We start from the raw sequence: 26,889 nt of genomic DNA, 5'->3' as shown, positions 1-26,889 counted from the left end.
GAGCACATTTGAAAAGAGACAGTTGGGGTGGTTGATGGTTTGCAGGAACTTCTTGTTGCAGAACGAAAGTTTATAGATCGTATGGGAATAGACCATCAGGGGCTGTGAAAGTGAAAGCAAGTACTATATCTTTATATCAATACAAAGCAGGGTTATCAAAGGGGATACTACTGGAACATAAGAACAGGCATAGCTTTTATTCTGGTTTCCAATTGCAATGGTTTCTTCTCCAAGGATTGAAGATACCTATATGCTATCAAAAATTATAATTTCTTTGGACTCCCTTTTTCTTCTAACTTTCCTTCTCTACAGGATTTATCATATTGATGACACCCCTTCAGGATCTGCAGATGGACACCTTGATTACAGCAGAGCTAGTGAAGTGAGTGATGTTTTTAACTAGCTTATTGTGGTGTCACTGGTGGCTTGAAAAAGAATTAGTTAGCATTGCTTTATTTATTTTCATAGATTTTCATTAGTAGAAGTGGTCATACTTAAATTTTCTTTTACCTTTTGTACATAAGTGTTATTTTTCTTCTGTCTGGTTAGTGCGTTGTTACTGTGTCATTATGTATTACTGGAAATATACACCAAACTGTAGGGAACAGAGGAAAAGTATATTCTGGGGTCCCGTAGGTAGATACCTGCTGTCTTCTTGGTGAGAAGCAGCTCCTGTTACTTTAACAAAGTATAAGCTTGTGGAAACTCAATAACCCTTGTAATCTTTTCTAGTATTTTCAGCCTTTTTCACTTTATGTGTGTGTGTGCACACTTGTGCCTGTTTTTGTACTTACCAATATACGTGAAATTAATTACAGGCCCCACAGGTCAGGGATAGTTGCCTTCTTGTGTTTTCTGTTAAACACCTGCTACGTTTTGAGTTTCTTATTTTTCTGGAGGAGGGGCGGGAGAAGAAAGGAAACGGTTAATATTATTATTGTCATGATTCCCATAACAAAGGCTACTAATATCATAAACCATCCAATTACTGTATACTGACAAGGTTTGGTAGCCCCTTTTCATGTGGATACTTAGCAATGTTCTTGTATATTTAAATAAAACTTCTTTCTTTAGCAGTGCATTCTTACTGTTGCATTAAAACCGATATTGATATCGGTTGTATAATTTCAGGGAACAAGAGATCCAATTTGTGCAATAACAGCATCTGATAAGATACTACTTGTGGTAAGTTACATGATTAAAATAACTCCTGATTGCCTCTTGTGCTTGTAGGCACGAGATTCTTCTGCAACATGTTCATAAGCAGTCATAATTTCAAAGCATTTCTGAATTTAGAACTTACAGATGAAGTCTCTTCCTAGATGTCCTCAAAGATAGCTTTAAGAGGTTCTTCCATTAACCTGGACTCTTTCTTCAGGAGGGCTAATTCACTAAGTGCTTACAATTTAAGTACAGACTAGTTGCCTGAGTTAGTACTTATACATAGGGTTTGGTGAAGTCCAGGTCAGGACTTCATTCTGTAATCTGAGTTCTGGGAAGTCTCTTCGAGGCTGTATATAAATGCATGAAGATTTATAAAGTTTGTCTATTTACTTATTAATAGTATAATGTATGATGATAGATAACATTACTTGTATGTAGTATTCCATAGACATATTAATACATTCATGGATTATACATATGTATTACATATGAGGTATTGTATCATGCCAAAGGGTGCATTTTTTTTTCTGATCTGAAAAGAGTGATCTCATTAGATGAACAGACATATGGGTGGGCTTTAAAGCAAACTAACTGAGCGGAACAAAGATAGAAAAAGAACACTGTTTCTTCATTTTATCCACCTTCCCAAGAAAGATCTTGATGTTTTCCCATGTTCCTGCTCCAGTGCCTTTTTTTTTTTTTTTTTTTTTTGGTAATATCCTTTGACTGGGTTTTACAAAATCAGTGAATTGTGGGAAAAAACATGAATGAAAAAAGTGCGATGGTTAGTAGGTGACTATGCGTTTCTGTTTGTGTTTGAAGAATACGAGTGAGAAAATAAAATTAAGGGGATAATTAGTCAGTGACTTTGGTTAAAAGGAAGGGAATGAGAGGAAATGCCTTTGAGACTAGATATGGATAAATGTGCTGAAGCTGAATGCATATTACGGTGGTTAGATTTTCTAACACTTCTGACCAAATCTGCTTTTCAGTTTATAGGGTATACAGATGCGAAAAAGTCAAAGATGAAAGATGATTTATGCTGAGGATCTTAGGGGTGGCTTTGGGAGGAAAAAAAAAAAAAGGAATAAATTTTGGGACTACCTTAAAGTCTAATATTGGCTCATTTCCAGCATAAGGGTTAAACAGCAGGTAAAATAAGCTGGATATGCTGTTCAGTGTACAGAAACACCATGAGAAAATAGTGGTAGTGATCATTTCAGTCCAGGGATGTCAAACTCATTTTAGACTGTTGGCCTGATACTGTCTTGACACAGGGCATGGGTGTGTCATTTGACAAAATAAAGATAAACCACACTGGTACTTAGATTTGTTTACTGTTACTCAGGCCTTTGAATAACCAGTGTATTTTACAGCATTTACTTTTAAAGCTAGCTCAGGTCTTAAAGTAATTGGTGAGACTTATTAGCAGCAGACAGCACTACATAAACACAGCTGTACTGCTTTCAGACCTGAGCTGGTACTGTCATAGGGCACTGTTTGAGTGGATTTACCAGTGTGGGACAGGGATCTTTTCACTGTTCTCTTTTTTTTTTTTTTTTTTTTTTTTTTTTTGCTATGTAGACAATGTCTGAAGGTTCATGGGGAATTGTCAGCCTCCTGAAACTGTTTTGAGGGCTGTATGTGGACAATGGCTGTTCGTTTTAACATCCCTGATTGAAGCAGATCTGTAAATTGTAGCATCTTAAGAAAGTATCTTGTTTAAATAGCAGAATTCGGAGCTTTTAGGGTGATGACATTCCCTCTCTCCACTTCTGCTCTGTCACTTATCCAAAAACTCTTTTGTCCAGGACAGCATATAAATAAAACTTTTTTAAGGAGTTTATTGATAGAAAAATTCTCTCAATAAGCAAGCATTGCTTTTTCCTAGGGAAGAGAATCTGGCACTATTCAGAGATACAGTCTTCCTAGCGTTGGTATAGTACAGAAGTATACCCTGAACTGTCGTGCGTATCAGTTGTCTTTGAATTGCAACTCCAGGTGAGTTACAGATCTGCTTCTAATGCAGGTATCCAATTTTAAAATAAACCACTACCATTTGTGAAAATACTAATTCTGTGAGTCTATAATAATTAGGTACTAATTTTACTTTAATAGAAACTATTTATTAATTTTAGTTGTTATTAATGGTTGCCTAACCATTTATTTATTGCTAATTAATTACATCTGGCCAGTCATCAGATTGCTCTGAGAGACTGTGTTAGTAAAGCTCTCTTACGTTTTAAACTCTTTAGGCGGTATGTGTGAGAAGTTTAAGAAAACATACATGAAAATATCGTTGTTTTATTAGATGAACTAAACATAAGCTTCCTGTGATCCTGACATGAATTGACGAAATTATGTCATAACCTGAAATTTTATATCTCTAAGGCTTCTTTCTATTTCTATGTCCTTCTAATGCCTGGAAACTTTGTTCATACCATGTTAATTTTCCATTGTTACAAGCTGTAGCTGGTGGCAATGCTGCTAGCAAGACTGGTTTTCCGAAGCTTCAGCTGTGCCAATGCTGAAGTTGCTTTCTACTTAACAGCTATTTTTTTGCAAGAGAGGGTGCAAGGGTCCTGGCAGAAAAGGCAAAAATATGCTGACTAAAGAGGACTTATAAGACAATTTTAATCACTTCAAAATAACTTTATAATTTCAAACAAAATTCTTGATGTGTGTGTAAATTGCTCACCTCTTTAGGTATAGACCAAAAATAGATTGCTTTGCTTAAAAGGCAATGTGATCTGGTCAGAACTGCATTCATTTTATTTTGACCCCAAGCTGCTTCCTCCCTAAATGACTTTGTGCTAGTGAAAAAGGCTCAGATCCATAAGCGTTTTGAAGTTAATTTTCTAAATTGCTTTTGAAATTTTAATAGGGATTAAGGGTGTCTAAATACCTTTCAATATTTAGAAATGCTTTTAAACTGGCATTGTAGTAAATACAGGCTACTATGATTCACTGAAGACCTATGTAACTGGAAATTTTCAAATGTAACCCTTTAGAAATTGTATTTTTCCCATATTTTAAATGACTTCAAAGATTAATTGGATTATACTTCATATTGTCTGGAAAAATCCTAAAGAATACCCTTTGTAGAAATACAAGAAATCCTGTTTTACAGATTAACAGTCTGCATCACCGCATTGTCTTTTTAATTTAAGAATAGGTTTCATTGCCTCTTAATAAATAATGAAAAACAATTCTGTTCAGTTGTTAATTTTGGGCTCTGTCAAGAAAACTTTGGCAAGGGGCAGAACCTGCAATTTACTCAACTTGATATCTGAAGTACTAAGGATCTTCAAAATGCTGGATGAAAAATGGGCATATTTCAGAACCTTTGCCGGGCTAGATCCTGTATGAGCAGATGAAAAACTTCTATCCATGTCTTTTATCTCTCTTTCTGCTGTGCAGATAAATGGAAATCACATGCATCTCACTGAATTATGCTAGTATTAGATTAGAGGGGAAATTTGGCTTGAGTGTGCCAGTTTAGGGAACTATTTTAGATTTATGACCTTGAATAGTATTATTTAGCTGTCTTATTGTTTCTTCCTTTGTTTTTCTGTAGTCGTGTAGCTATCATAGACCTTTCAGGTGTTTTGACTTTCTTTGACTTGGATACACGGGTAGTGGACAGTACAGGACAGCAAGTGGTAGGCGAGCAGCTGAAACTGGAACGCAAAGATGTCTGGGATATGAAATGGGCCAAAGATAACCCAGATTTGTTTGCAATGATGGAGAAAACAAGAATGTATGTATTCAGAAACTTGGATCCAGAGGTAAATATTAACATGTGTAAACTACTCATTTTACAAATTTACTTGTAAGTTAATGGCTCTATGTTAACTAGTATTATTCTCATGCTTACTGTTCAATTAGGCAAGTGTTTATATAAATAAGCTTGCTTCTGAGTATCTCAAAATCTTGTCAGCTCTAATGTGGGAGTGTTGTTTAGGAACAAATAAGTAAAATGAACTATCAGTCCTGGAAAGATAAAAATACTTGTCATATTTTTGTTAAATGTATGAGATATTTTCAGGAGCATATTTTCTGTATGCTTTGGAAAATACAAACACAACTTAGTAAATATTTGTAAAGCACAGTTCAGTTGAATCTAAATATTGGCAGATGTTCCTTTATCTCTTTCTCATAATTTACTTATAGAAAACATGAGGATTTTTAATTATGTCTGTGTATATGGAATTGTCAATGATGTTAATGATTTTAGTATTTGTTTCCTGTTGGAAATGCAATTAAATCCTAGTTTGGAGAAGAAGAAAGTCTCTTTTATATATACCTAACAGACTTGGTTAGGCTTTAATCAGACAGAATACAAGTTCATTCCTTTGTAACTTATTTAACTTTAAGGAACCTATACAAACTTCTGGATATATTTGCAACTTTGAAGATTTAGAAATCAAATCTGTTCTTCTGGATGAAATATTAAAGGTAAGTATAATTAATTTTATTTTGTAGGAAAAGTTGGTGTCTGTCTTAATGATTTGAACAGTAGATATCTATATTGGGTGAAAATAAAGATGACATGGAATAAAATTATGTTTCTTTATCTTTTATGCTAGAATCCTGAACATCCTAACAAAGATTACATCATCAATTTTGAGATTCGGTCATTGCGAGACAGTCGAGCATTGATTGAAAAGGTTGGCATTGAGGAATCTTCCCAGTTCATAGAAGACAATCCACATCCCAGACTTTGGTAAAATCTCTTAATAAGCCGACTTTGTTTAAATTTATGTTCTCTTGTATTCTTTTCCTGTTCAGACAGATCTAGCATTAAAATACAAAACCTCAAATCAAAACCAGCCAAAGCAGTATGCACTTTGAACAGAATTATTTAAGAAAAAGAAAAAAAAAAAAAAGTAACAGTTCTCAGCTGCAACCTGAGGGGCTGCTATTCTAACTGAGAATGTCTCTTCCTTGGGCTGAATCACCTCCAAAGGAGTATTACAGCATTGAGGGAAGGCCCAGAGAGCCTTGCAGTCCCCTGCCAGCCTGGCTCCCCACCTCTTTTGCAGCTGGTGTGTTTGGGCAGTTTCAAGCTGTGTGGCATTATGATTTCCCAGAATGCAAGAAAGTGAGGTTTTTGTTCCTGAGCATTTGAGAATTCATGTTTCAGGAGATGCTGAGCAAGTGTTCAAGACTCCTCAGCAGCCATCTTGAAAAAGAACTTGGGGCCAGTGCCTCCCCAGGCTCCTAGTTCTTGAACCCCCAGAAGTGGGCTGTTATTAAATTGGAACTCTATGACGTTATGAATGTTGTAGTACCTAGAATGGAAGGCATGCTGTGTGTGTCACGGTAGTGGGTATAGGGTACAGGCTCAGGACACCTTTTTGCTCTATGCTGTGTAAGCCCCAAAACGCAGTGCTCCCTGCTTTTAGGGGCAAATCTAAAGGAAATGAAAAAGCTGGCAGAAAGGTAACTTGAAGTTGGTTAAATTAAAATTAAAATTGGTAATAAGTTGAGAGGGTATTTATTTATTTATATATTTTATATTGAACCTTGATGACAAACACCTTAAAACCCAGTAAAGAGAACACATTAGAATGATAACAAGATAAGAGCAGTTGACTAACCTTGTAGCATTTTGGACAGGCCATAAAGGACAGAAGTGAGAAGGGCTGGGTATGTATGTTAATCATGTTATGATGCAGTCTCTCAGAACTAATCTGAGAAAAGGAGATGTTGGCACGTTTAAACTAAACATGGACTTGGCTATTAAACTAAACTTGAAAAGCCTGCACAGCAAACACGTAAGAGTAAACTTGTGAAAACAGGAGTCCTGGAAATCTATTTAATATCCTTTGTCGTAAGGGCTGGAAGAGTAATTTAATGAAAAAGTCAGTAGCAGAAACTAAATTTTCATTGACAAGTTACTTGTTGAGTGATGCCAATTCTCCTTAACTTTCTGGAGATTGTTTCTCTCTCTGTACCTTTAGTAATTTTGGCTCTGTTTTGAAGCTAACTGATTTCTTGCAGTATTGGATGTTTGGCTTGCATCAAGGTGGATTGAGAGTTATCTGTTAATTCTGACAGTTCAGTGGGGAGTTTAGATTTGCTAAAAGACTGGCCAAGACAACTCACTTTAAAAGTTTGTCCCAAAAAGCATTCCTTCCTATCCCAGTTGTGCTTTCGTCTCCACAATGTACATTCTGAAAAACAGGATTTGATAGCTACATGTTGAAAGTTTCTGTAATAGTACTGACATTTTATTAGTTTGAGTATGTAGGGTAAAATGTTAGTTTTGCAAATCTTCATTTTTACTAGTGTCTTGAACTATCTGAAGATTTTTGAAATCATTTGTGCTTTTTGCTAGTAGCATCTGTTTATTTAATATAAAATGACCGTTTTGAAAGTCCGTGTCTCAGTAAAAATTTTATATTGTAAAATCACAAAATATATGTCAAATGCTGTTCACCTCACTCCAAAATTGCCATGAACTTAATTTTCATTATGCAAGGAAACACATGATATGTCACATATTTATACAGAAGAGATGGATTGGAAGTGCTGGATTATAAAGCAAATATATTCTCGATCGGAACGGGACAGCGCCCTTAACTGCTAGAACGCAACAAACAGGATGATGTGTGTCGCAGATTGATTAAATTTGCCATACTGTTTTTCTCTTGGTTTCATTGATGTCAGTGATGAGCACCTGAAGTGATACTAACCTTCTCAAATTGATTCAAAAATACTGAGTTGATACTGCCTAAGCATGGCTTAGGTCACTGAATACAGCAATAATATTGGTTTTGTTAGTGCCCTACTGCGCTGACTTTGTTTCACAATGTCAATCAGCCGGTCTAAATTTACCTAGCCTTATTTTTGCAGAAAATTCTAGAGCTCATTCAAGCACCTGATAGATGTAGGTTGGCCTGAAGGTAGAAATTCTCTATTTGCCAAACTAGCCAATGGGGCAGTACCAGTACAAGATTTCCCAGACTGCCCTGCTCTCCCAGACTGCTGTCCTAACTGGACAAAGAACATCCAGATGGATTAGAAGGATAACTTATTCTTCATGGCTAATTTAGTTGGAGGCCTTCAGACTGAGGCTGCCATCAAGGCTTAAAGTTATGATATATGCATAGGTAGAGATATTTAAATGGAACTGCATTGAGACCAGCAACACATTTCACATAGGACAACTGTAATACTCAAACTCTGCCCATTCCTCCCAAGCCAGTGTCCATTTTAACAGCTGAACAAAAGAATATTAGCAATTATTTGAACATCTTTCCCTCAGCAAGCACTGGATAGATCACAGAACGTACTGGGGACAAACATCATACAACTGAATTAAGATCAGTTAGTAAACAATACAATTGCAGTAACTTGAATGTCGTCTTTAAATAATGACTAGTTAAATGGATCCTCATTTAGTTTACTTTATAGCCACTTTTCCATCTATTGTGTTTGTTTTTCACACAGGCGTCTCTTGGCTGAAGCTGCTCTTCAGAAGCTGGATCTGCAGACTGCTGAACAAGCTTTTGTACGTTGCAAGGATTATCAAGGTATTAAATTTGTGAAGCGTCTCGGCAACCTGCAGAGCGAGTCAATGAAGCAAGCAGAAGTGGCAGCCTATTTTAGCAGATTTGAAGAAGCTGAAAGAATGTATCTGGATATGGACAGAAGGTAATTGCATGGAGTCATCTCAGCAGCAAATAAAGAAAAAGAATCTGAAAAAAAGAATGCTTGCCTTAATAAGGAATGGCTGTTTTAGCACTGAAGACTCTTTACCAGTTTCTGGAAAGACAGCAAAGGATCAGATGGAGAGAATTTTGTTGTATCCATAGATAACCAATTCTATATTCAAAACATCACATTCCAAACTGTTTGCAAAAACCTCAGCTGCTCTAGGTAGTGCTGTGTTTCATAGATGTTTTTTCACAAGTATTTTGTCAGTATTTCAACTGGGATTCCAAAAATACAAACAAACAATCTTAACTAATGTTTAATTTATGTACTGTGGCTTTTAGCTAGTAGCCAAGTACACATTCTTTCCAATTGCATATACAAACAAGAGAGTTTTTAATGAGCTGTAATCTCTGGAGAGACAGAAAGGACTCTGGATGAAATTGTGGACCAATCAATGGAATTTTAGCTCAGGAATGAAAAAAACAACAAAGCAAAATTACAGTATAACTGGGAAATATAAATTAATGCTAAGTAATTAGCTAGAGCACTGTCTTTACTGAAAAAAGATAATGAGAAATAATAAGCAGCAATTGTACGATGTAGCCTGTAGGTGGTGGTCAAACACGGAGAAGCATGAATCACTTATGCACATGTGAAATTTTTAAGCTTTGATTAATGGAGCCATGAAAAAATGTAGGGAATGATGGAGAAAAAATTATTTCTTCTTTCACGCTGTAAGAATGAGAAACCTTCCTCTTTCCCAGTAAGGAGCGTAGGGGGGAAGGCAGGAGCTGGGGAGAGATGCACGTTAGAGCCTGGTAAAGGAAAACTTTCTTGCACATAATACATTAGCCAATGGAAGTATGCTGGTTTGGAGAGGTGGACTGCCTCATAAGCACTTCAGTCGTACTGCAACACCGATTTTTAGATATGGCATATTGCTTTCCATGTGGCTGAAAAGAAATTTGGCCATTACAGGACTGCAGAAGTCAGACTTACTTTTCTTTACTTGTTTCTTCAACAGTAAAGCATCTTACTCTCCAGCTACAAGAATATGGGAATTCTGTATTGACCTTATGTGTCTCCTTACCACTAGAAAAATCATAAGGACCTACCATAAATCTGGGTGAAATAAATCTATTTTTCAAATACAATTTTAAATTTTTTAGACAGATGCTCTTATTTAGCTGACTGTATTGACTTGCTATTGCCTTCCTTAACTCAGTTGTAAGTTTAGGGAATTTTTAAAAGAAGTGTATAGATCTCTTCCATTTACTTTCTATGCACCTGCAGAATTACTTCTATATGAAGTAATATAGAATTATTCTATATGGTGGAAAAAAAGTGCCAGACAGACACACTGTGGCTCATATGTACGCATGGATAATAAAAAAGAAAGACTGCTTCTGAGTCCTTTCTCCTTCATCCAAAGTCATCTTGAATCTGAAAGAGAAGTCTCTGAAATCCATGTTATTACATCTCAGCTTTAGCCTCCGTTAATCATATTCCTTGCTCCTTGGCCTTCCCCCTAATCTCCCTTCTGCTTTTAGCCTTTTGCAGCTGCTGCTGTCTATTGTAGCCATTAGCAGTGAAAGATAAAGAATGGTATACAGAATAAGAGGAAACCTGAAGTAGCATCAGCCCAACTGTCTCACCAGCTGCTCATTTAACTCTTCATAACGGAGTATGGCTAATTTGGAAGTGCATATGTGTGATGTAACCTGTGAGCTCTCTGAGTGTTTCCTTTTATGGAATACTGTTTAAACTGTAAACAAGCTATCTGGGATCATTGTGATACCTGTGATGTAGGTTATGAACATGAAAGTACTTTTGGATGCTTTTCTCAAGATTTTTGTTAGCTATTTTATTGTCTTTGACTTTTTCCTGCTATTTTCTGTTTATATTAGGGATCTTGCCATTGGACTACGGATAAAACTGGGAGATTGGTTTCGAGTATTGCAGCTATTGAAAACTGGCTCAGGTGATTCAGATGATGCCCTTCTTGAACAAGCACACAATGCTATTGGAGATTATTTTGCAGACCGTCAGAAATGGTAGGTTCTGTAGAGGACCTAGTAAGAAGAAAATTACAAAGGAAATGATAAAACTGATAAAAAGACTTAAGTTGTGAGGCGGGACAGATGTTAGGAAAGTCAGGATGCAATACGTGGGATAATTTTGGAATGATGAGAGATTTAGCTCAGACCTTCATGGTTCCATCACTGCATGCACCTTTAAACAGAGCGCTGTTGATCAACTATCTAAAGTATGAAGGTGATAAAAATCTCAGTTTTGCTAAAAGTCTGTTTGCTTCAAAGGCGGGGGGGGGGAGAGGGGGACAGAAATACCTATACAGTTGTATTAGATATAGAAAGTATTAAAGAAAACAAAAAAAATCAGTTAAAAAAAAAAAAAGTAGGAGAGAATAATTAAACGTCAGTGAATTTCAAAACTAACCACAAACCTTCTAGAATGCTTAAACCCAGAAATATTTGAAAAGGTCCAGAGTTCTCTCTGACCTGGATCTGTCTTCAGCTATTTCCCAAACTGGGCACCCAGGGAAGATTTTAAGAATGGTGCACACATGCAATGGTGTTTCTCCAGAACACATTTTGCAGTCAGGTACTTACTGAGCCAGAAGTGACGTCTTCATAGTTAATAACTTGAAGAGAAATTTTCTTTCATGAACATTTTTTTCTTGCCTTCTAAGCCCATGTAAACTTTCAGCATCCAGAACACTCTGTCTCATAGAGTTCCACAGCTCCACTATCTATTGCAATTACCCAAACTATATTATCACAAACAACTTGGGTCCCAAAGCAGTTGAAAACTTGTGATTAGATTTTGAAAGCTGATTTTTAGATGCTTCAGGTAACTTTGGAGAATGGTCTTGGAGATCTTAGTGCTTGTGTTTTAAAATACAGAGGCACAACAGTAAAGCCCTTTTCTGAAAGTTTAGTTGTAAGTTGTCCATTCTCAGCCATGATCTGTGCAGATGTGGGAATACAGTTTTAAGGTTCCTTGACTTCCTAACCTTATGCTAGTCAGAGAATCAACCTTGCTACTACTTCAATATAATGATCTCTAAAAAGTAAAACTTCTAGTGCATTTTAGAAAAACAGTGAAATTGTAGCTACAAAAGCTCTCTCGAGCAAAGGTACCTATTTAAAATAATGTAATTTTAAATTTACAAATGCAAAAGACTTACACAATGAGAAGCTTCACTTGTGTTTATGTATCAGAAGCCACCACATTTTTTTTTTTCTAATTAGGTTAAATGCTGTACAGTATTATGTACAAGGACGAAACCAGGAACGTTTAGCTGAATGTTACTACATGCTAGAGGACTACCAAGGACTGGAGAATCTAGCTAACTCACTTCCGGAGAATAATAAATTGCTCCCTGTAAGCAAAAAGCACCTTTCTTTTTCATTGTCTTATGCTCAACTATTTATTTAAAATTTCCCATCTTGGGAGGGTTAAGACAGATAGAGAGAAAGAATGCAGTATATGGCCTACTCACTTAAGCATAATGGTGTTATTTTGGTATTGATCTCCAATATTACTGTTGTTTTCATACTCCATCATTCTTCCTTTCCTTTATTGTCCAGGTTCCCCAGAAAGACCTGATTATTCATCATGCTTTATGGCCACGTGGCTAAGTCATAATTCACTGCTTCCCTCCCCAAATTGTGGCATTTCTCTCTAAAATAGCTATGCTTCACTGAGAAGTCACTCCTCATGGCTGGACACTTGCTCTAGCTTTCATTTTGTCGTCTAGTCTACATTGGGATTTTTCTGCCCCAAATTCTTCCTGGTTGCTATTCCTGGTTTAACTTCTTACATGGTATCTCTGGTGGGAATGCTGATGTACAATGAAAACTGAAGATACTCTGCTGAAAGGAGGGAAAGTAGGTGGTATAGCCTGAAATGACCTACTAAGCAATAGCTAATGTAAAACTATGATATGATTGATTAATCCAAAATGCTTGGAAAATGCAAAACATGCTCATTTAATGCCATTTTCAGTTGTTTGAACAAAGCAAGACATCGCACTTTCTTTTTAACCTCTTTCTAATACTGAGATTTCATGAAATACTCTAAATAGTAAGAAAGCAGTCCTTCTGGTATGATTTGATTTGAAAGAAAAACTTATAAATAGCTTTTTTTTTTTTTTTTTTTTTAATTTAGAAGCAGTGTGTGAAAGTAGCACACTGTCCTGAAGATTTACAACAGTGTGTGTTGTCTTCACAGAATCCATGAAGCAAACAACCCTTTTTCCCCAACTTCTTGCAATTAAACAAGAATATAATAGTACTGCAGTTGCTACGCAATGTACTAAAAATCTGGAAGTGAATTTAACATGGTGCTGATGCTTTTTGCAGGACATAGCTTATATGTTTGTAAGAGTGGGAATGTGTGATCAAGCTGTGTCAGCCTTTCTGAAATGTAATCGACCAAAGGATGCAGTAGATACCTGTGTACATCTCAACCAGGTAACACAGCAGTAGATAATCTGCTTTACCGATACCAATTTAACTGTGAGATTTCTATCCTAATGCCCAGTTAAATACAAATCCTTGTTAAGTGTCTGATGATTCATCGTGATTTCTGGAAAATTCATACTTCAGTGCTTAAGCCAGTTATCTGAAATGAGGATTAGACCATTGGAGGGACAAACTTCTGCCTGTGTGTGCGTGGTAAGCATGCTCATCATACAGACATCCGTGGCCTTTGCAGAGCCAGGCTGTGTTGCCTCCTAATGGAATGGGAGGAAGACTGGAGAGCTTCTGGATGCTCGTTTTCCACATCCCCCTCCTTCCTTGTACAGATGCAAATGTATCTGTGGCTGCGTTAGGATGTAGCTGGAAAAGAACTGATCTGAAAAATGATCTGTATGTTTACAGCTAGAGCTGTTCCCCAGTGTGACCTACCTGTGCAAACGTTTGTGTCAATACAAATAAGAGAGAAACTGAGGATGCCTATGAGGAACTTGATGTATGGGAATGGCAGGACTGGCTAGTGCTGTCTTTATGTGAACGATTTCCTAGTTTATGGATCTGAAGAGCAGTTAGGTAATGAGATTCAGCTAAGTTTCTCAGCCCTGCCAAACTTTTGATCAGGGGCAAACACAGTAGCCAAACTGTTGGAAGATCAGGAAAATTCACAGACAAAATGAGGCATATAGAAGGATGAGTAAAGTGTTACTGTTTGTGCCTTAAGCCTATCGGCTGAAGTCCTCTTTTAGACATGCTTTTGAAAGTCTGGGTTTTAGTAATAGCAGAAGTGTTGAAATCCACATGTCTGGCTATGAGCAGCAATGAAGTGATTTTGCAAAGCTTTTACCAAAGCAGAAGCAACTGCTTTGTATGTGGTTTTGGACAGAGGTCCAGCATTTGTTTCACAGGCCTGCCATATCACATGATTGGCAATGATGTTAGCATTTGTATTCTCTTGCTTTTTACTTTAATTTTATAATAGCCTGGTTCTAAATGGTGATGAAGTATTGCACACAAATGCTGCAGACTATTCATGGATAACCAGCTTGTTCTGAGAACGTATGTGAAAAAATGAGGTTGATAATTGTCTGTTTTCATTTCTAGTGGAATAAAGCTGTGGAGCTGGCTAAAAATCACAATATGAAAGAGATTGGATCCTTGTTAGCCAGATATGCAAGTCATTTACTGGAAAAGAATAAAATCCTTGATGCTATAGAACTCTATCGTAAAGCCAATTATTTCTTTGAAGCTGCTAAGCTCATGTTCAAGGTATTGCAGGTTTTATTTTTATGTCAAATAACTGGGGTTATGGGCTAGCTCTTATTATTTCCATGCTACTTTTATTTTCTTGGGGTTATTTTAGTGTTAACAATGTCCAGGCAATAAGCAGATGTCATTATAGAGGATACTGCAGAGATGAATCCAACCCTTAAGTTCAGGTATCTCTATCTGAAATAGTTACCCTGATGTCCTCTGTAGCCACTGGAGAGGAGACTTTCAGGACACAAGCCATCAGATTTATTTTGAGACTTACACTTCAGAATGACATGAACTGCACCTCAGAAAAGGTCCTGTTGCCCTGCATTGCCTAGTAGAGGAGTATAGCAGACCGGCCTGGGTGCGATGTCCACGTTATTTTATATGTTGGGTGGATTAGTTTTATCTCCTTTGTTTTTAAAAATAGCAATGTCATTAACTAGAAGTTAAATTTTGGTATTTCTTCAATTGGTACCTTCAATTACAAACTGCTGTGGTGTGCTTTTAAGACAAAGATGTTGCTTAAGAGTTGGTTTGGCTGCAGAGATTTCTGTACGTAGCTTATAAAGTCTGTAAGAGTGATATGTAATTTTTAGAGCAAATATTTGTAGTAAAATATATATATATATGTATGTTACTTTCAAAAGCCATTCTTTTCTGGGAAAACAACCAGACCTTATTGAAAGCTATGTATTTCTTTAAACTTCAGTGTTTAAAAATCAGTATTTTTTAGTTTATTATTACATTAAGTCAATAGACTTATACATGGTTACACTGATTTATCCTTTATGAGAATCTGGCTTTATATACTTGTTAGCTAAATAAATACAGAATAAGGTGCATTCTTCACTTTGACGTTTTCATTTATAGTTCTGTTTGCAGTCTAAATTATTACATTTAAATGCAGAATCGTTTTTTGGCATCATTTCCTAGGTTTGTACAAGCATGCAATTGTCCAAGAGAATGAAGCGACTCTTCTAATTTTTTTTTTAATCTACATTAAATTCTTTGGTTTTGTTTTTTAAGATTGCAGATGAAGAGGCAAAGAAAAGGACAAAGCCTTTGCGAGTTAAAAAGCTTTACGTATTATCAGCCTTACTTATAGAACAGTGCCATGAACAAATGCAAAATGCACAAAGGGGAAAAGTTAAAGGGAAAAGTTCAGAGGTAGAGTGTCTTTTTTTTTTTTTTTCCCCCCTCCTTTCTGAATTCTGGAATGTGCTAGCTAGTCAGAATAAATAAAACTATCTTCATGTGAGGCTATTATGTTCTTTTAATAACGCTTTTTCCTGCTAAGAACAAAGCTTTCCTTAAAGCAAGTCTTCCATGAAAACATACTGTTTAAAGTATTATTTTAAAACATTTAAATCATATGTATTAATAGGTTTTTTTCTTCCTAACGTTAATGTGTTTTTATTAATGTTTTCATTATAACAATGAAAATCATAGTAAGAAACTTCAGATTTTTTTTTCCTGCGAGACTCTCACTTTCCTGTCATTTAGGCGTATGTATCAATCCCAAAGAGAGATCTGTGATTAGATTAAGCTATGTTGGCTATAATTTAGCAGGGAGACGGCTCCAGATATGGAAGAAGCAAATGGAAGAATTTTTTTTCTGCTCACACTTTCATCTTCATATGCACAAATGAAATTGTTTAAACAAAGTTTTAAGAGATCTGGTGTTGAAATGCAATATTAATCCAAACTATGAACCAGTCTGCAGATGTGCACAGAATATGTTTGTACACATGTATATATTTATCTTTGACAATCCGCACCATATGTTCTGCCTATGCACTGTATAAAATACCTAACAATGTTCACTTTAGGTCCATGTATTTATATTTTCCCTAGTTAACACAGACAGTGGTGTAATCACCAAGTACAGAAAAGTTCTTTTCATATATCCCCATTTCGTGCCGTATCTGTTTCATATAAAAATTACTTGTGATACTGCTTTGTTTTCAGACTGCTTCAGCTTTGGCTGGTTTGCTAGAAGATGATGTTCTTTCTTCAACTAATCGCTTTGCAGACAATGCTTGGCGAGGAGCTGAGGCTTACCATTTTTTCATACTTGCACAAAGACAGCTCTATAAAGGTTCTGTAGATGCAGCACTTAAAACAGGTAGGACTTCATTTTTAACCCTGTAAAGAAACTGTTCTAATTTTACAGACCTGCACAGCACATAATTTCATTTACAGTTGGCACATTTTTCTATTCTTGCTAGATCCATGGAATTTAAAACAAAACCATATAATGAATTGAATATGGCTGCAGTAAAGATACCTGGAAAGTGTTTTCTCGGACACAATGCAAACCTAACTTACAAAATATTACCTGGTTAAACTGGAGAAACTCTGTAGATGTTTTGTTGATTGTTTTGTTTCTTTCTTTAAATTATAAGGCACGCCTGAATTCACATCAGACCTCCCTGTAGAGCTTCATAAAAAATTTATGGGAGTTAGAGAAGCAAATAGCGCCCAAGTAATGAAGGTCGATTTCAAATATTTCTAACATGTTTAAAAAAAACCAAAGTGTGTCAAGAAGACACTTTAATTTCCCAGTCAAATCCCCTTATTTTTATTTATTTTTAAAAAGTGTTGAACCATGCATGCTTCAGTCATGTCAATGAAAAGACTTCAGTTCGTTGTGTCCAATTTGTAAGATTAATAGTGCCTACTGGTAGCAAATATTTCATACAGATGCTTGCACTTCTCAGAAGACATGTAGTAATTTCCTTGGATTTTTTTTTCTCATTTCTTAGCTCTTCATTTGCGAGATTATGAAGACATTATCCCTGCAGTTGAAATCTATTCCCTTTTAGCACTCTGTGCATGTGCAAATAGAGCATTTGATATTTGTTCAAAAGCCTTTGTTAAACTAGAATCCTTGGAAACTCTTAGGCCAGAGCAGAGGCAACAGTATGAAGACCTTGCTCTAGAGATATTCACAAGACACTCTCCGAAGTATAACAAAAAATCTGATCTGGACGACGTTCTTGAGAGGTAGGTTTACATTTATATGACACTGCAATAGTAGTACCATTTTTTCCTGCTATTGTCTGTATTTTGGGTTTTAGCAGGTTTTGTGTGACCAAGTGAATTAGGTGCTTTGCTGCTTAAACCAAATATGGGGCAAGAATAATGCAGTTTGCAGAAAGGGTAATACAACACTATTTTGTTTGGGAGAATAGACACTGACTGGCATAAAATATAACTTCATCTTAATTTGAAGTGCACGTGGACGGAGCACAGGAGTTTTAGGACCTTTGATAAGGTGTCACATGCCACTGAAGTAATAATGTTGCTGTTTGCATCACCATTGTGGTGTGATGCAAATGTCAACAAGTGAATGTTTAACCATTATTAACCAGTAAGTCTCCAGTGTTTTGTGAATTACCTAAGTCTCCATGGTGTGAGAAGATGAATACGTCAAGTGAAAGAATTAGAATTTGAAGGGCACGCTTAAGGGGAAAGTCCTTGGAGTGGCTGTACCCACAATGGCGTCTTAGACAGAAGTTTTCTGCTAACAGCATGGAATTTGCGAGTTTGGAAATTGACTGCGAATCACTTCTATTTTTAATGAATAGGGTTTTACCATGTCTTGTTTGATTTTACTGTGCAGATGTGCTGAATCTCACTAGTGGCTTTCATGTTGACTCTTCAGAGGAATAAATGCGATAGTAGTGCAGGTGTCCAATTGGACCTTACCTTTACATGGCCTTCACCGCTCCTTTTGACTTAATCTTTTGGACCTGCTGGTCCCGATTTGTTGACTGTATGGTTCTGGGGGTGTATATTCTCTTCTGTGAAGATTTACATACTTGGCTATGTTAACAGTGAAGCATTACGTGATTTAATAACTTCTAATCCAAAAGTGGTGCACATCTGAATAGAGGAGCAGTATTTTACAGATGAGCATCAGAAGTTTTGTAACTAGCTGTAGGCACGCCATTAGGTACTTATGCTGTTCTGCAGATTTCTACAAAACAAGTCTTTGTTGCTATTTTAAAACCGTGGTTTTATTCTTTCAGCTTTATTTACTCTTCTCTTTCTTTTTTAAATAGTGGAGATGGGAAACTTCCTGTATGTGTTGCAACAGGAGACCCTATCCTGGAGTATCGATTCTGGATGTGCAGTGTATGTAAGCATTGCATGAAAGCCAAAGAAGCAAGCAATTACAACTTCTGTCCTCTGTGCCACAGTACAGCATAGCATAGCAGAGGACAAAGGACTGTTTATTTTCATATCTGTTATGTCTCCTAAAAATACTCTCTAAAGTGTTAGCAATGTACTATATTTTAAAATGCAACTCAGGTGCTGTATTTTAACAGATAGTGCCACTGTTAGAGAATTTTTTAGAAAAAAAAAGAAAAACCCCACAAAAGAAACCTTTACTGGTTCCATTTATGTGAAGAAACAACTGTTAATAGACTCAATTTTTTTGTTACCTTTTTTTACAAAGTTTTAACGTAAAAGCATTTTCTAACTATAAATTGAGCCTAGTTTCAAAACCATGTGAGTTGAATGTACGTTAATCTTAACACATTTTACCCTGAGCAAGCTCCATTTTTTTTTGCTTTTGTAATTCCATATGAAATGATTGGGTTTTCTCAAAATTCAGTTTTTTGAAGGAAGTAATTCCTGAGTTGAAATAATGCCAGAGTAGTTGTGATACTACTATTGTATATGTTTTTCTACTGCTGTTTTACTAGAGCGATGGTACCAGCTTAGGCATACATCTGTGCTATTTTCTTCTGCCAAGTGTATTTAAACCCACCATAGCAATAAAGGGCTTGCAAACGTTTCGCCATTGGCGCCATTAGTCCGCATCTCGGTTCCTGAGCTTTGGTGATGTCTTCAACCCGTTCAGGAAACCTCTGTCAGCCTTCAAACTGGAATCTGGTCACGAGCTACTTTTTACGGAGCTTGAAGCGAGCAGCTGACATCTGTTGAACAGATCTCCAGAGCTGACCCGTCACCCCTTGGTATGCCGGCAGGGTTATGGGACGCTGCTTTACCTAGAGGTTCTGGTTTATTGCTGGGTTTGAGCCTCTGCTCTGGAAGCGCTGCAGCTCCTTGCGCTTTCCGCAAGACCAGCCAGCGCCTGGCAGCGGCGGCCAGCCCCGACGCTCACGTTGTGCGGGAGGAGAGCGCGAGGCCTCTTCTGCGCCGTCTCTCACGGCAAGTGATGCCTTTTGGTTGAACTTGGGTAAGAACAAACGCCATTTGGTATACAAAATATTCCATATTACTAAATATTTTTTTTCTGTCCCGGTATTTGAGCTTCTTTTTCCTTCGTAGAAATGTGTACTAGAGGGCTGTGCCAGTTACGTCACTCCGCGCTGCGCCAGCAGGACCCGCGGGGGGCCGGATACCAGGCCGAGCCCCCGCTCCGTCCCCTTCACGGATCTCCTCCCGGCCGCTGCCGTACGCGTGACGTACGGGCGCGCCCGCCCCCCCTGACGTCGCCCGGCGTGACGTCACGCGGCCGCCGGGCGGAGGCGCCGGCCGGGAGGGGGAGGCGGCGGCGGATCGGTGCAGCTGCGCCATCGCCCGGGGCCCCGCCGGGGCCGGGGCCCGCCGTAACGGCCGCTCTCCCTCTCTCCCCGCCCAGCGCCGGCCGCCGGCTCGCCACGGCCCTCAGCGACCGGCGCCAGATCGGGTGCTTCGGGGTGGAGTTCGCCGCCGCCGTGGAGGACGACACGGCCGCCATCGAGTGCCAGCCCGACTTCGAGGTGCCCTGCTCCACCGGGGCCTGGTGCCCTGCCGGCTGGGTACGGGCCAGGCCGCGGGGGCCCCGCCGCGCAGTCGGTCACGCCAGCGCCGCCTGCCCCGGGGCCGTTCGCCCGCTGACCCGCGGCGGGGCAGGGCGACCCGGGCGTGCGGCCTGCGAGCCAAGCGGCGGTCCTTGACCGGCACGGCCCGCTCACGGCTTCCCGCCCCGGTCAGCGGTGCAGGGGAGGGCAGGGAGCTCTCCCGAGAGCGCTGGTTTATCCCAGGGCTCTCCCGAAGCTGCGGACTGATTCCCGCCGTTTCACAGACGGAGGGCCCTGCCTGGCTGCGGCAGGGGAAAGGCGTCACGCCAGAAACAAACGGTGCAGCGGAGACACGTTTATCTCACGTACTCGCAGGGCGTTTCAGCTACGAGTCTGCCCCGAGTATGCAGTTAGGTACCGCTAGCTGCGGATGGGCTGCTGTGTCATTTGAAATGAAACTGTTCAGGGAAAAATGGGGAAGTTGCGGTTTCAGTTTAGAAAAAATGTGCGTTGGGGTAAAACCAGCCAATTTCAAACATCACCATTAAACCGAAGACAAAGCATCTCTTAAGCAGGTGCAGCCATAGCGAGCACAGCCTCCTCAGCTTGCAGTGGGCTGCCCGCTCTCTCTGGGGAATTCACTGCCCGAGTTTTGAATGTGCCATGAGAAAATGAGACCCCTGTGTCTTGTTGAAGCTTGGCCATTGCAAAAGACCCAGAAGCTGAGGGACTGAGAGCACTGCGAGAGCGGAGCCTGACCAAGGGCATCAGCTGGGAAGCAGTATGCCCGTGTTCCAGCTTTAAGGCAGCCTGGCTGTTAGTTGCCTGGGCGTGGGCCTTTTGGCTCCTTCTCTTGGAAGCAGCTGAATTAAGCCTTAAACCCATTTTAGGTTCAAAAATACGCACTTGGGTTCTTGATCTGAAGGTCTTTGACTCCCACTGTGTCCAGTAAGTACAGCTGCTACTTATGGTTAGTGAACGTATTAGGAGTCATTCTTCAGTTGTGGTTTGTGAGTTTGAGCAGTTACAGAGAGAGAATTCTTTCTTTCTTCCTTTCTTTTTTGGGACGGGATGCTTTGATGAGCCCATGAAAGATTTCAGGAAAGCATTAGAATTAAACCCCCAGTTTGAAGACGCTGCATTGAGTCTGAACCAGACTATTCTTGATAAAGAAGAGAAACAAAAGCGGGGCTATTGAAAATGCAGCTAGTGGTGTGAAAATGTTTTGCTAAACACTTAATGTGGTTTTTGTCATTAATGATGATGAAACACAAGACCATTTACATCTGTTATGACCTACTGAAGAAACCTCATTCTTGGGCAAATAAGTTAAAAATGGATTATACTTGCAAAAGAAACTATTTTTGGATGTTAGTGTTGAGGAGAAGCATAATGTTAGATCTATGTGAGATACTTGCACAGAGTTTGTACAGAAGTACTTCATAAAGATGGTGGAAGCTCAGTAACAGCATACGAAGTTTGTAGTTCTCTTAAAGCTGTTGCTGTACTGTTTCCCAGATTGTTTTAAATGGTCCTTCATGGGGAAGAAAAATATCAAACTATATAAAACATTTAAATGTTTAAGACTGGAGCTTGTGAGAAGTACAGTGGTTTAATGATGATGTTTGCCCACATTTAAATGTAAATTTGATTTAAGCTAAAGGTGCAATTGTTAATTATAAGGTGGTGTCCTTGAGATGCTGTGGTAACTGATTTTCTTTTCACCTCAGAGTGTTTCTGTATTAAGAAACACTTAACAAAAACAGTAAGATCTTTTTAGGTAACACCATCTGTACCTTGCAGGAGGAATGTGGTATAAGCATTTAGTCCGTCCTAAGTTCATTCACTTCTAGATGCAGTTTTACATTTTGTACGCAGGTAGGAACAGCGCATACCTATATTTTGTAATCCCATTGTAAAAGTATTGGACAGATTTAATAATTGAATAAAAACAAACATACTTTTTATCTCATGACTGTCTGTAGAGAGCTTATGGTAGAGAATGTAGTTGGGCTGTTCACAGTAGGAATTGTGGCATTCTCCTTTTTACTGAAAAGGTCAATTGCTTGAAAAATATAATGTGAACTCTGTCTGATGGAACTGGCTGTGGATACCCAGGCAGCTTCATTTCTCTTGTGATGGGAGGGACCATTGCTGAAATCTATAAATCATCATTAGAAACACCCTCACATGTTCATAGCGATACAGGTTCTAGTAAAAGAAATACCCTTTGATTGCCCGTATGAGCAGTAGGATTTTTTTTTTTTTTTAATAAATTACGCTAATGACAGTTCTGCTTCTTACGGTGACTTTCTCTGTGGGTGATCCTGGAGGCTGCACAAGCGCAGGGCTCACTGAAGATGGTGGGACCCTTTGGGGTAAGTTGTGAGGACAGGCTGGAGCCTCTGAACATCTCCCCCAGCAGCCTTACCGAGGTCACGCTCAGCTTTGGGATGAAGCTGCAGCAGCCGCAGTGAGCAGATTTGGAGCACGGGGCTGAGAAAATGCTGCATTTACCTGTCTTGCTCCATGACGCTTGACAGCAGCAATTTTGAAGTTACATAAATATGATGCAGCGTAGCAGGATGTAACCATTTATGGTTTGGAAAGCAGGCTGTGATGTCATAGCAACGACCATTTTTTCCCAAAGTTTAATTTTGGACTTTTCTGGACGTATTAAGCACATGCTTTGCTTCCGTTTTTATACCGTAATGCTCTGTCTCCAAAACAACATTGATAATTTAAGGATTTGGCATGTTTTGTGCCACCTCAGTCTCAAAAATTGAGAGATCATACCAACTCTTGGCTGATGGTGAGAAGGTGAGCTAGAACTAAGCCTGTTCCTGACGTACCAGGCCAAGAAAATGAAAAAGACAGTATGAACAGTTGAATATGACCTATGAAGTTTTATTTTGAGAGGAGAGACCACAGATGTGGTTCTGCACAGAATGCTGTTTGAATGACAGGATACAGATAAAAATGAAAGGATTAACAGCAAATAAGTATTTTAGAAAACAAAGATGCGAGTAATAGTATCCCTCCTGCTTCCCAGCTTGTGTTGTTTTGTCAGCGTTGCTCAGTTACTTCTAATGCATTCATTGCTGGCACAAAAATATTTCACTGGACGGGGAGCAATTTTATTACAGTATCACAGTATTTCCTTCGCTCTCCTGTAAAAAGATGAACTGTTGTGGTGCATTTCGGCATAATTTGGAATTCTTTCAAGGTAATTTTGGCCAGTAATGTTAGCACACACATCTTCCCCTTTCACGTGCACATGAGTCACTTAGTTCTTTGGCTTGATATCACAAGACTAATTGGGGTTTTCAGTCTGAAATTATTAAATAGTATTTTGTGGTGTTCTTTCACTCAGGCCTGTATAAACCACCGTTGTCGATATAAAGAAAACTTGAAGAAGAGGATGTGTTTAGTAACTCCCCTTGTCCCGCAAGGTTTCCTGTTCATAATTCTTTAAGAATTAAAAGTCTAATGGAGAGTAGTAAAATTCTTCTTATGCCGTGTTTCCGCATGAAATTCAGACAACCTCTCAGCTTGTAAAAGGAGCAGGGGTTGTGTGGGTTGGATGCCTTGCAGTGCAGAGATACTGTGGCTTTACACCTTCACTGGGCTTTAGGGGCTGTCTCTGCTTGAAAATTATAAACCTCGGTAGAGCGTCTGGGTCGATCCCGTCTGCCCGCCCCAGCGCCCTTGCGAAGCGCTTTCTAGTCAAAGTCGTGGCGCCGTACCAGTAAGTCCAACAGGTGGTTGCTGCTAATGTGCATTGACTGTCTCTTTACTCTGGCCAGAAATATTTCAGACGTGAATAATTCACAGCCGTTTTCCCAAGGTTTCCTACCTATAAACCTACTCTCCAAACGCCCTTGACTCTTTCCTTCACACAGCCTTCCCTGGCAGTCCCTCCGCTTACTTTGTTCCCATAGCTGGGATTAATTTGGCAACGAGTAACAGTGTTCTCACCTGGTGATTTACCTCGAAACTTGTAAAAAATATGTGATTTCCTCAATAATTACAGATTTTTTTTTTTCTTCAGTATCTGGAACAACAGCGTCTAAGATCTTACTTGCTCAGAGAACAAGGCAAAGAATAACATCATCGCCCTATGCTTTTCCTTAGTACCCTATTTGCCCTGCTGAACCACAGGAGGAGGAGTTGTCACCCCACTTGCAGTGTTGCAAGGCCTTTCCCTTGCTTTTGCAGAAAGGTAGGAAAAGATGATAAAATCCCAGGTTAGCAGGGCACAGAGCAGTATGAGAAGTGTTTCATATACGTTTAGCGTGAGATGCAGTGTGGGGAACAAGGAGAGCTGCTCCAAAGGGAAAGCTGCAGCACATTGAGGGGAAAGGGCTGGGACATCAAGTGGCCGGAATACGTTCCTCTTCCACGTGCTTTCCCTCCGAGTGGAGAACAGACGTAAGTCAGCATTAAAAACTTGAAAATCTGTGGCTGTTACAACTGAGGACTGCACTACGCACTGTCTCGTTTAGTAAGTAACCTTGGTAAAAAAACAAATTAGTAGTGCAAAGGTGCACTAGTCAAATTTTGTGGGGAATGAATGCCTTTGTATCAATCAAGCTCAGCTATGCAGGTCGTGCTCTCCCCTGACTATCAGAAAGGGAAGGCAGAGGGTGGAGCAGTAGAACAGATTCAACTTCAACCCATGGCTTTCATGCATGATGCAAGGCTTGGTTGCTTTTTATGAAAAAAGTTTGCTGTGAGATCCGGTCGAGGTGGAGGCCCACCTAGCAGCATGTTGTGGTCATTTGAGTTGAACTACTCTGTTTCTGAAGATTAACTGTTTCCAAGATTTTCCTTGTAGGATCCCTGTAGTCCATGAGCAGGGAGGGATTGGATGCAGTCCACAGCATCGCTTCCTACAGCCCATGACCAGGTTTTTCATCATTAGTGTCTTTATGTTGTACAATAAGCATGCGAAAGGGACCTGAAGGATAACTTCATCTCCCAGCAAGGAACAGCTAGTCCAACTCTGTCATAGACGGTGCAACAGTAGGTTTCAACCTAACTCCTATTGCTATGGAAAAGGCTGATCAGTGCTTTCCAGGCTTGTATGGGGACTCCTGTGTGCCTGTATCTGGGCATTTAATGCCTCTCTCACACCTTCCTAATTCCTGTTCTCTGCATTGGCTGAATAATGAAGGCTTGTTCAACTATAGTGGTATGACCGGAGTGGTTCCTGAAAGCCTAAGTCAAGAAAGAGTTTAAGCCCATAGGCCTGAAAACTGCAATCTAGGACATGAGTTAGGTGCTGAAGTTCCAGCTGCAACACCTGAGAGGAGAGAGTAATCCCCGGAGAACCTAGATACAGAGCAATACACCACGCAATAGCATGGCTGAATCACAGCTTGGGAAAGACACCCTCAAAGCTAAACAATGAGTGCCTAACCCTAACGCATGTGTGAAAAACCATCATCTGCCATGAACAGCAACCGAGGAAGGAGGAGGAAACCAAGGATGTGGAATTTCTCTGGCTTGTCTGTGAGAATGTAGGAACCTGAAATGCCTGTTGAAATGGGAATGCAGGTCTGTCTCACCTTCTCTCTTTCCCTCCCAATGTATCTGGAAGAGAAAGGTCTCCCCATCTGCTGGGTGGTGGGTGGATGGGTATGGAACGCTGCTGGACCCCTTCCTGGCTTTCCAGGGAAAAAGGGAAAGATCTGGGATATCCCACTTGCTGCAGGCAAGTTTACCTGAATCTGCTCTGCAAGACTGCAGAGCAAGCGAGCCTTAGCAATGCAACACCAGACCTGATGCTCATCTGCATGAAACTAGAGTGTGTCCTGTGAGCACCGGGAAAAGAAGAGCTAGCATTTAGTCATCATTATTTAACCTTCATCCCAGTTGACAAATTTCAAAAGGACTGCTTTTTAGATTAGCAGAAAGTTAACCTAAACTGATGAGTTTGTTGCTGTTAACATTAAAAATGGGGAATGTGCTCTCTTGGAAAACGTGTGGGAGCAGTAAGCTTGCTTGACTCTGTAGTGTCAGCTCCGGACGGTAGAGTGCACTGCTCATACAGCAGAGGGGAAGGCATCTCCCAGGCTGCCGCTGAAGGGGTCTTGGGATCCCAGAACCCTCCCGTTCCTTTTTACAAAACTTAGTCCCTCAGTAGATACAGCTTTAAGACTACATTTATTCAGCAATCAGCACAGGCATGACTGCAGCTTTTGGGAAGCGTGCCACGTATATGCGCTAATCAGCGTGTGTAACCAGCCAGCCTGTGAAGACCGAGGCTGTACGAGCTGTGCAAACCCACTGGAGACTGCACACGTGTGCGCTGTTAGCCGGCATCGGCGCAACTGCCCCCTCTTCACTGCTGTTGAACAGCAGGCACACCTTCAGTTATGGTGTAGGCACCTCCTGAGAGTGATTACAGGTGGTCATGTGTCTGGTTTGTCCTTGATCTCTAGAAAATAATTAAAAAAAAAGTTTTCTGTGGGCACAGAAAACAAAATACCAGATAAGTTGTCCTTTTTACTCATGTTAGTATCTGTCTTCTCCCATTTTGT

The 26,889-nt window shown here is 39.5% G+C and overlaps 2 protein-coding genes across 4 annotated transcripts in view; both read left to right on the top strand.

The window, feature by feature from the left end:
* The window catches only part of WDR35 (WD repeat domain 35), a 45,843-nt gene extending 26,449 nt beyond the window's left edge, over nucleotides 1–19,394 (top strand). For all 3 annotated transcript variants that reach the window (XM_087775959.1, XM_009464207.2, XM_009464206.2), the window contains 15 exons: nucleotides 313–382; nucleotides 1,132–1,185; nucleotides 3,056–3,165; nucleotides 4,742–4,952; nucleotides 5,542–5,622; nucleotides 5,754–5,890; nucleotides 8,623–8,826; nucleotides 10,737–10,883; nucleotides 12,102–12,234; nucleotides 13,215–13,325; nucleotides 14,433–14,597; nucleotides 15,612–15,752; nucleotides 16,554–16,710; nucleotides 17,351–17,591; nucleotides 18,653–19,394. In XM_087775959.1, the coding sequence (XP_087632085.1) occupies nucleotides 313–382; nucleotides 1,132–1,185; nucleotides 3,056–3,165; nucleotides 4,742–4,952; nucleotides 5,542–5,622; nucleotides 5,754–5,890; nucleotides 8,623–8,826; nucleotides 10,737–10,883; nucleotides 12,102–12,234; nucleotides 13,215–13,325; nucleotides 14,433–14,597; nucleotides 15,612–15,752; nucleotides 16,554–16,710; nucleotides 17,351–17,591; nucleotides 18,653–18,800 (2,110 nt within the window). In that variant the 3' untranslated portion in view covers nucleotides 18,801–19,394. The remainder of the gene's footprint in view (nucleotides 1–312; nucleotides 383–1,131; nucleotides 1,186–3,055; nucleotides 3,166–4,741; nucleotides 4,953–5,541; nucleotides 5,623–5,753; nucleotides 5,891–8,622; nucleotides 8,827–10,736; nucleotides 10,884–12,101; nucleotides 12,235–13,214; nucleotides 13,326–14,432; nucleotides 14,598–15,611; nucleotides 15,753–16,553; nucleotides 16,711–17,350; nucleotides 17,592–18,652) is intronic.
* A 238-nt stretch (nucleotides 19,395–19,632) lies between these two features.
* TTC32 (tetratricopeptide repeat domain 32) lies at nucleotides 19,633–21,308 on the top strand. Its single transcript, XM_087775960.1, has 2 exons — nucleotides 19,633–19,797; nucleotides 19,890–21,308. Exon 2 carries the CDS (start codon nucleotides 19,892–19,894, stop codon nucleotides 20,498–20,500), a length of 609 nt encoding a protein of 202 aa, XP_087632086.1. The 5' UTR covers nucleotides 19,633–19,797; nucleotides 19,890–19,891; the 3' UTR covers nucleotides 20,501–21,308.
* The last annotated feature ends 5,581 nt before the right edge of the window (nucleotides 21,309–26,889 follow it).

The sequence above is a fragment of the Nipponia nippon genome, unplaced genomic scaffold, assembly GCF_047370975.1.
Source record: "Nipponia nippon isolate SJK-2023a ecotype South Korea unplaced genomic scaffold, ASM4737097v1 scaffold_4, whole genome shotgun sequence".
Lineage (NCBI taxonomy): Eukaryota > Metazoa > Chordata > Aves > Pelecaniformes > Threskiornithidae > Nipponia > Nipponia nippon.
This window is presented reverse-complemented; position numbering and strand designations above follow the sequence as displayed.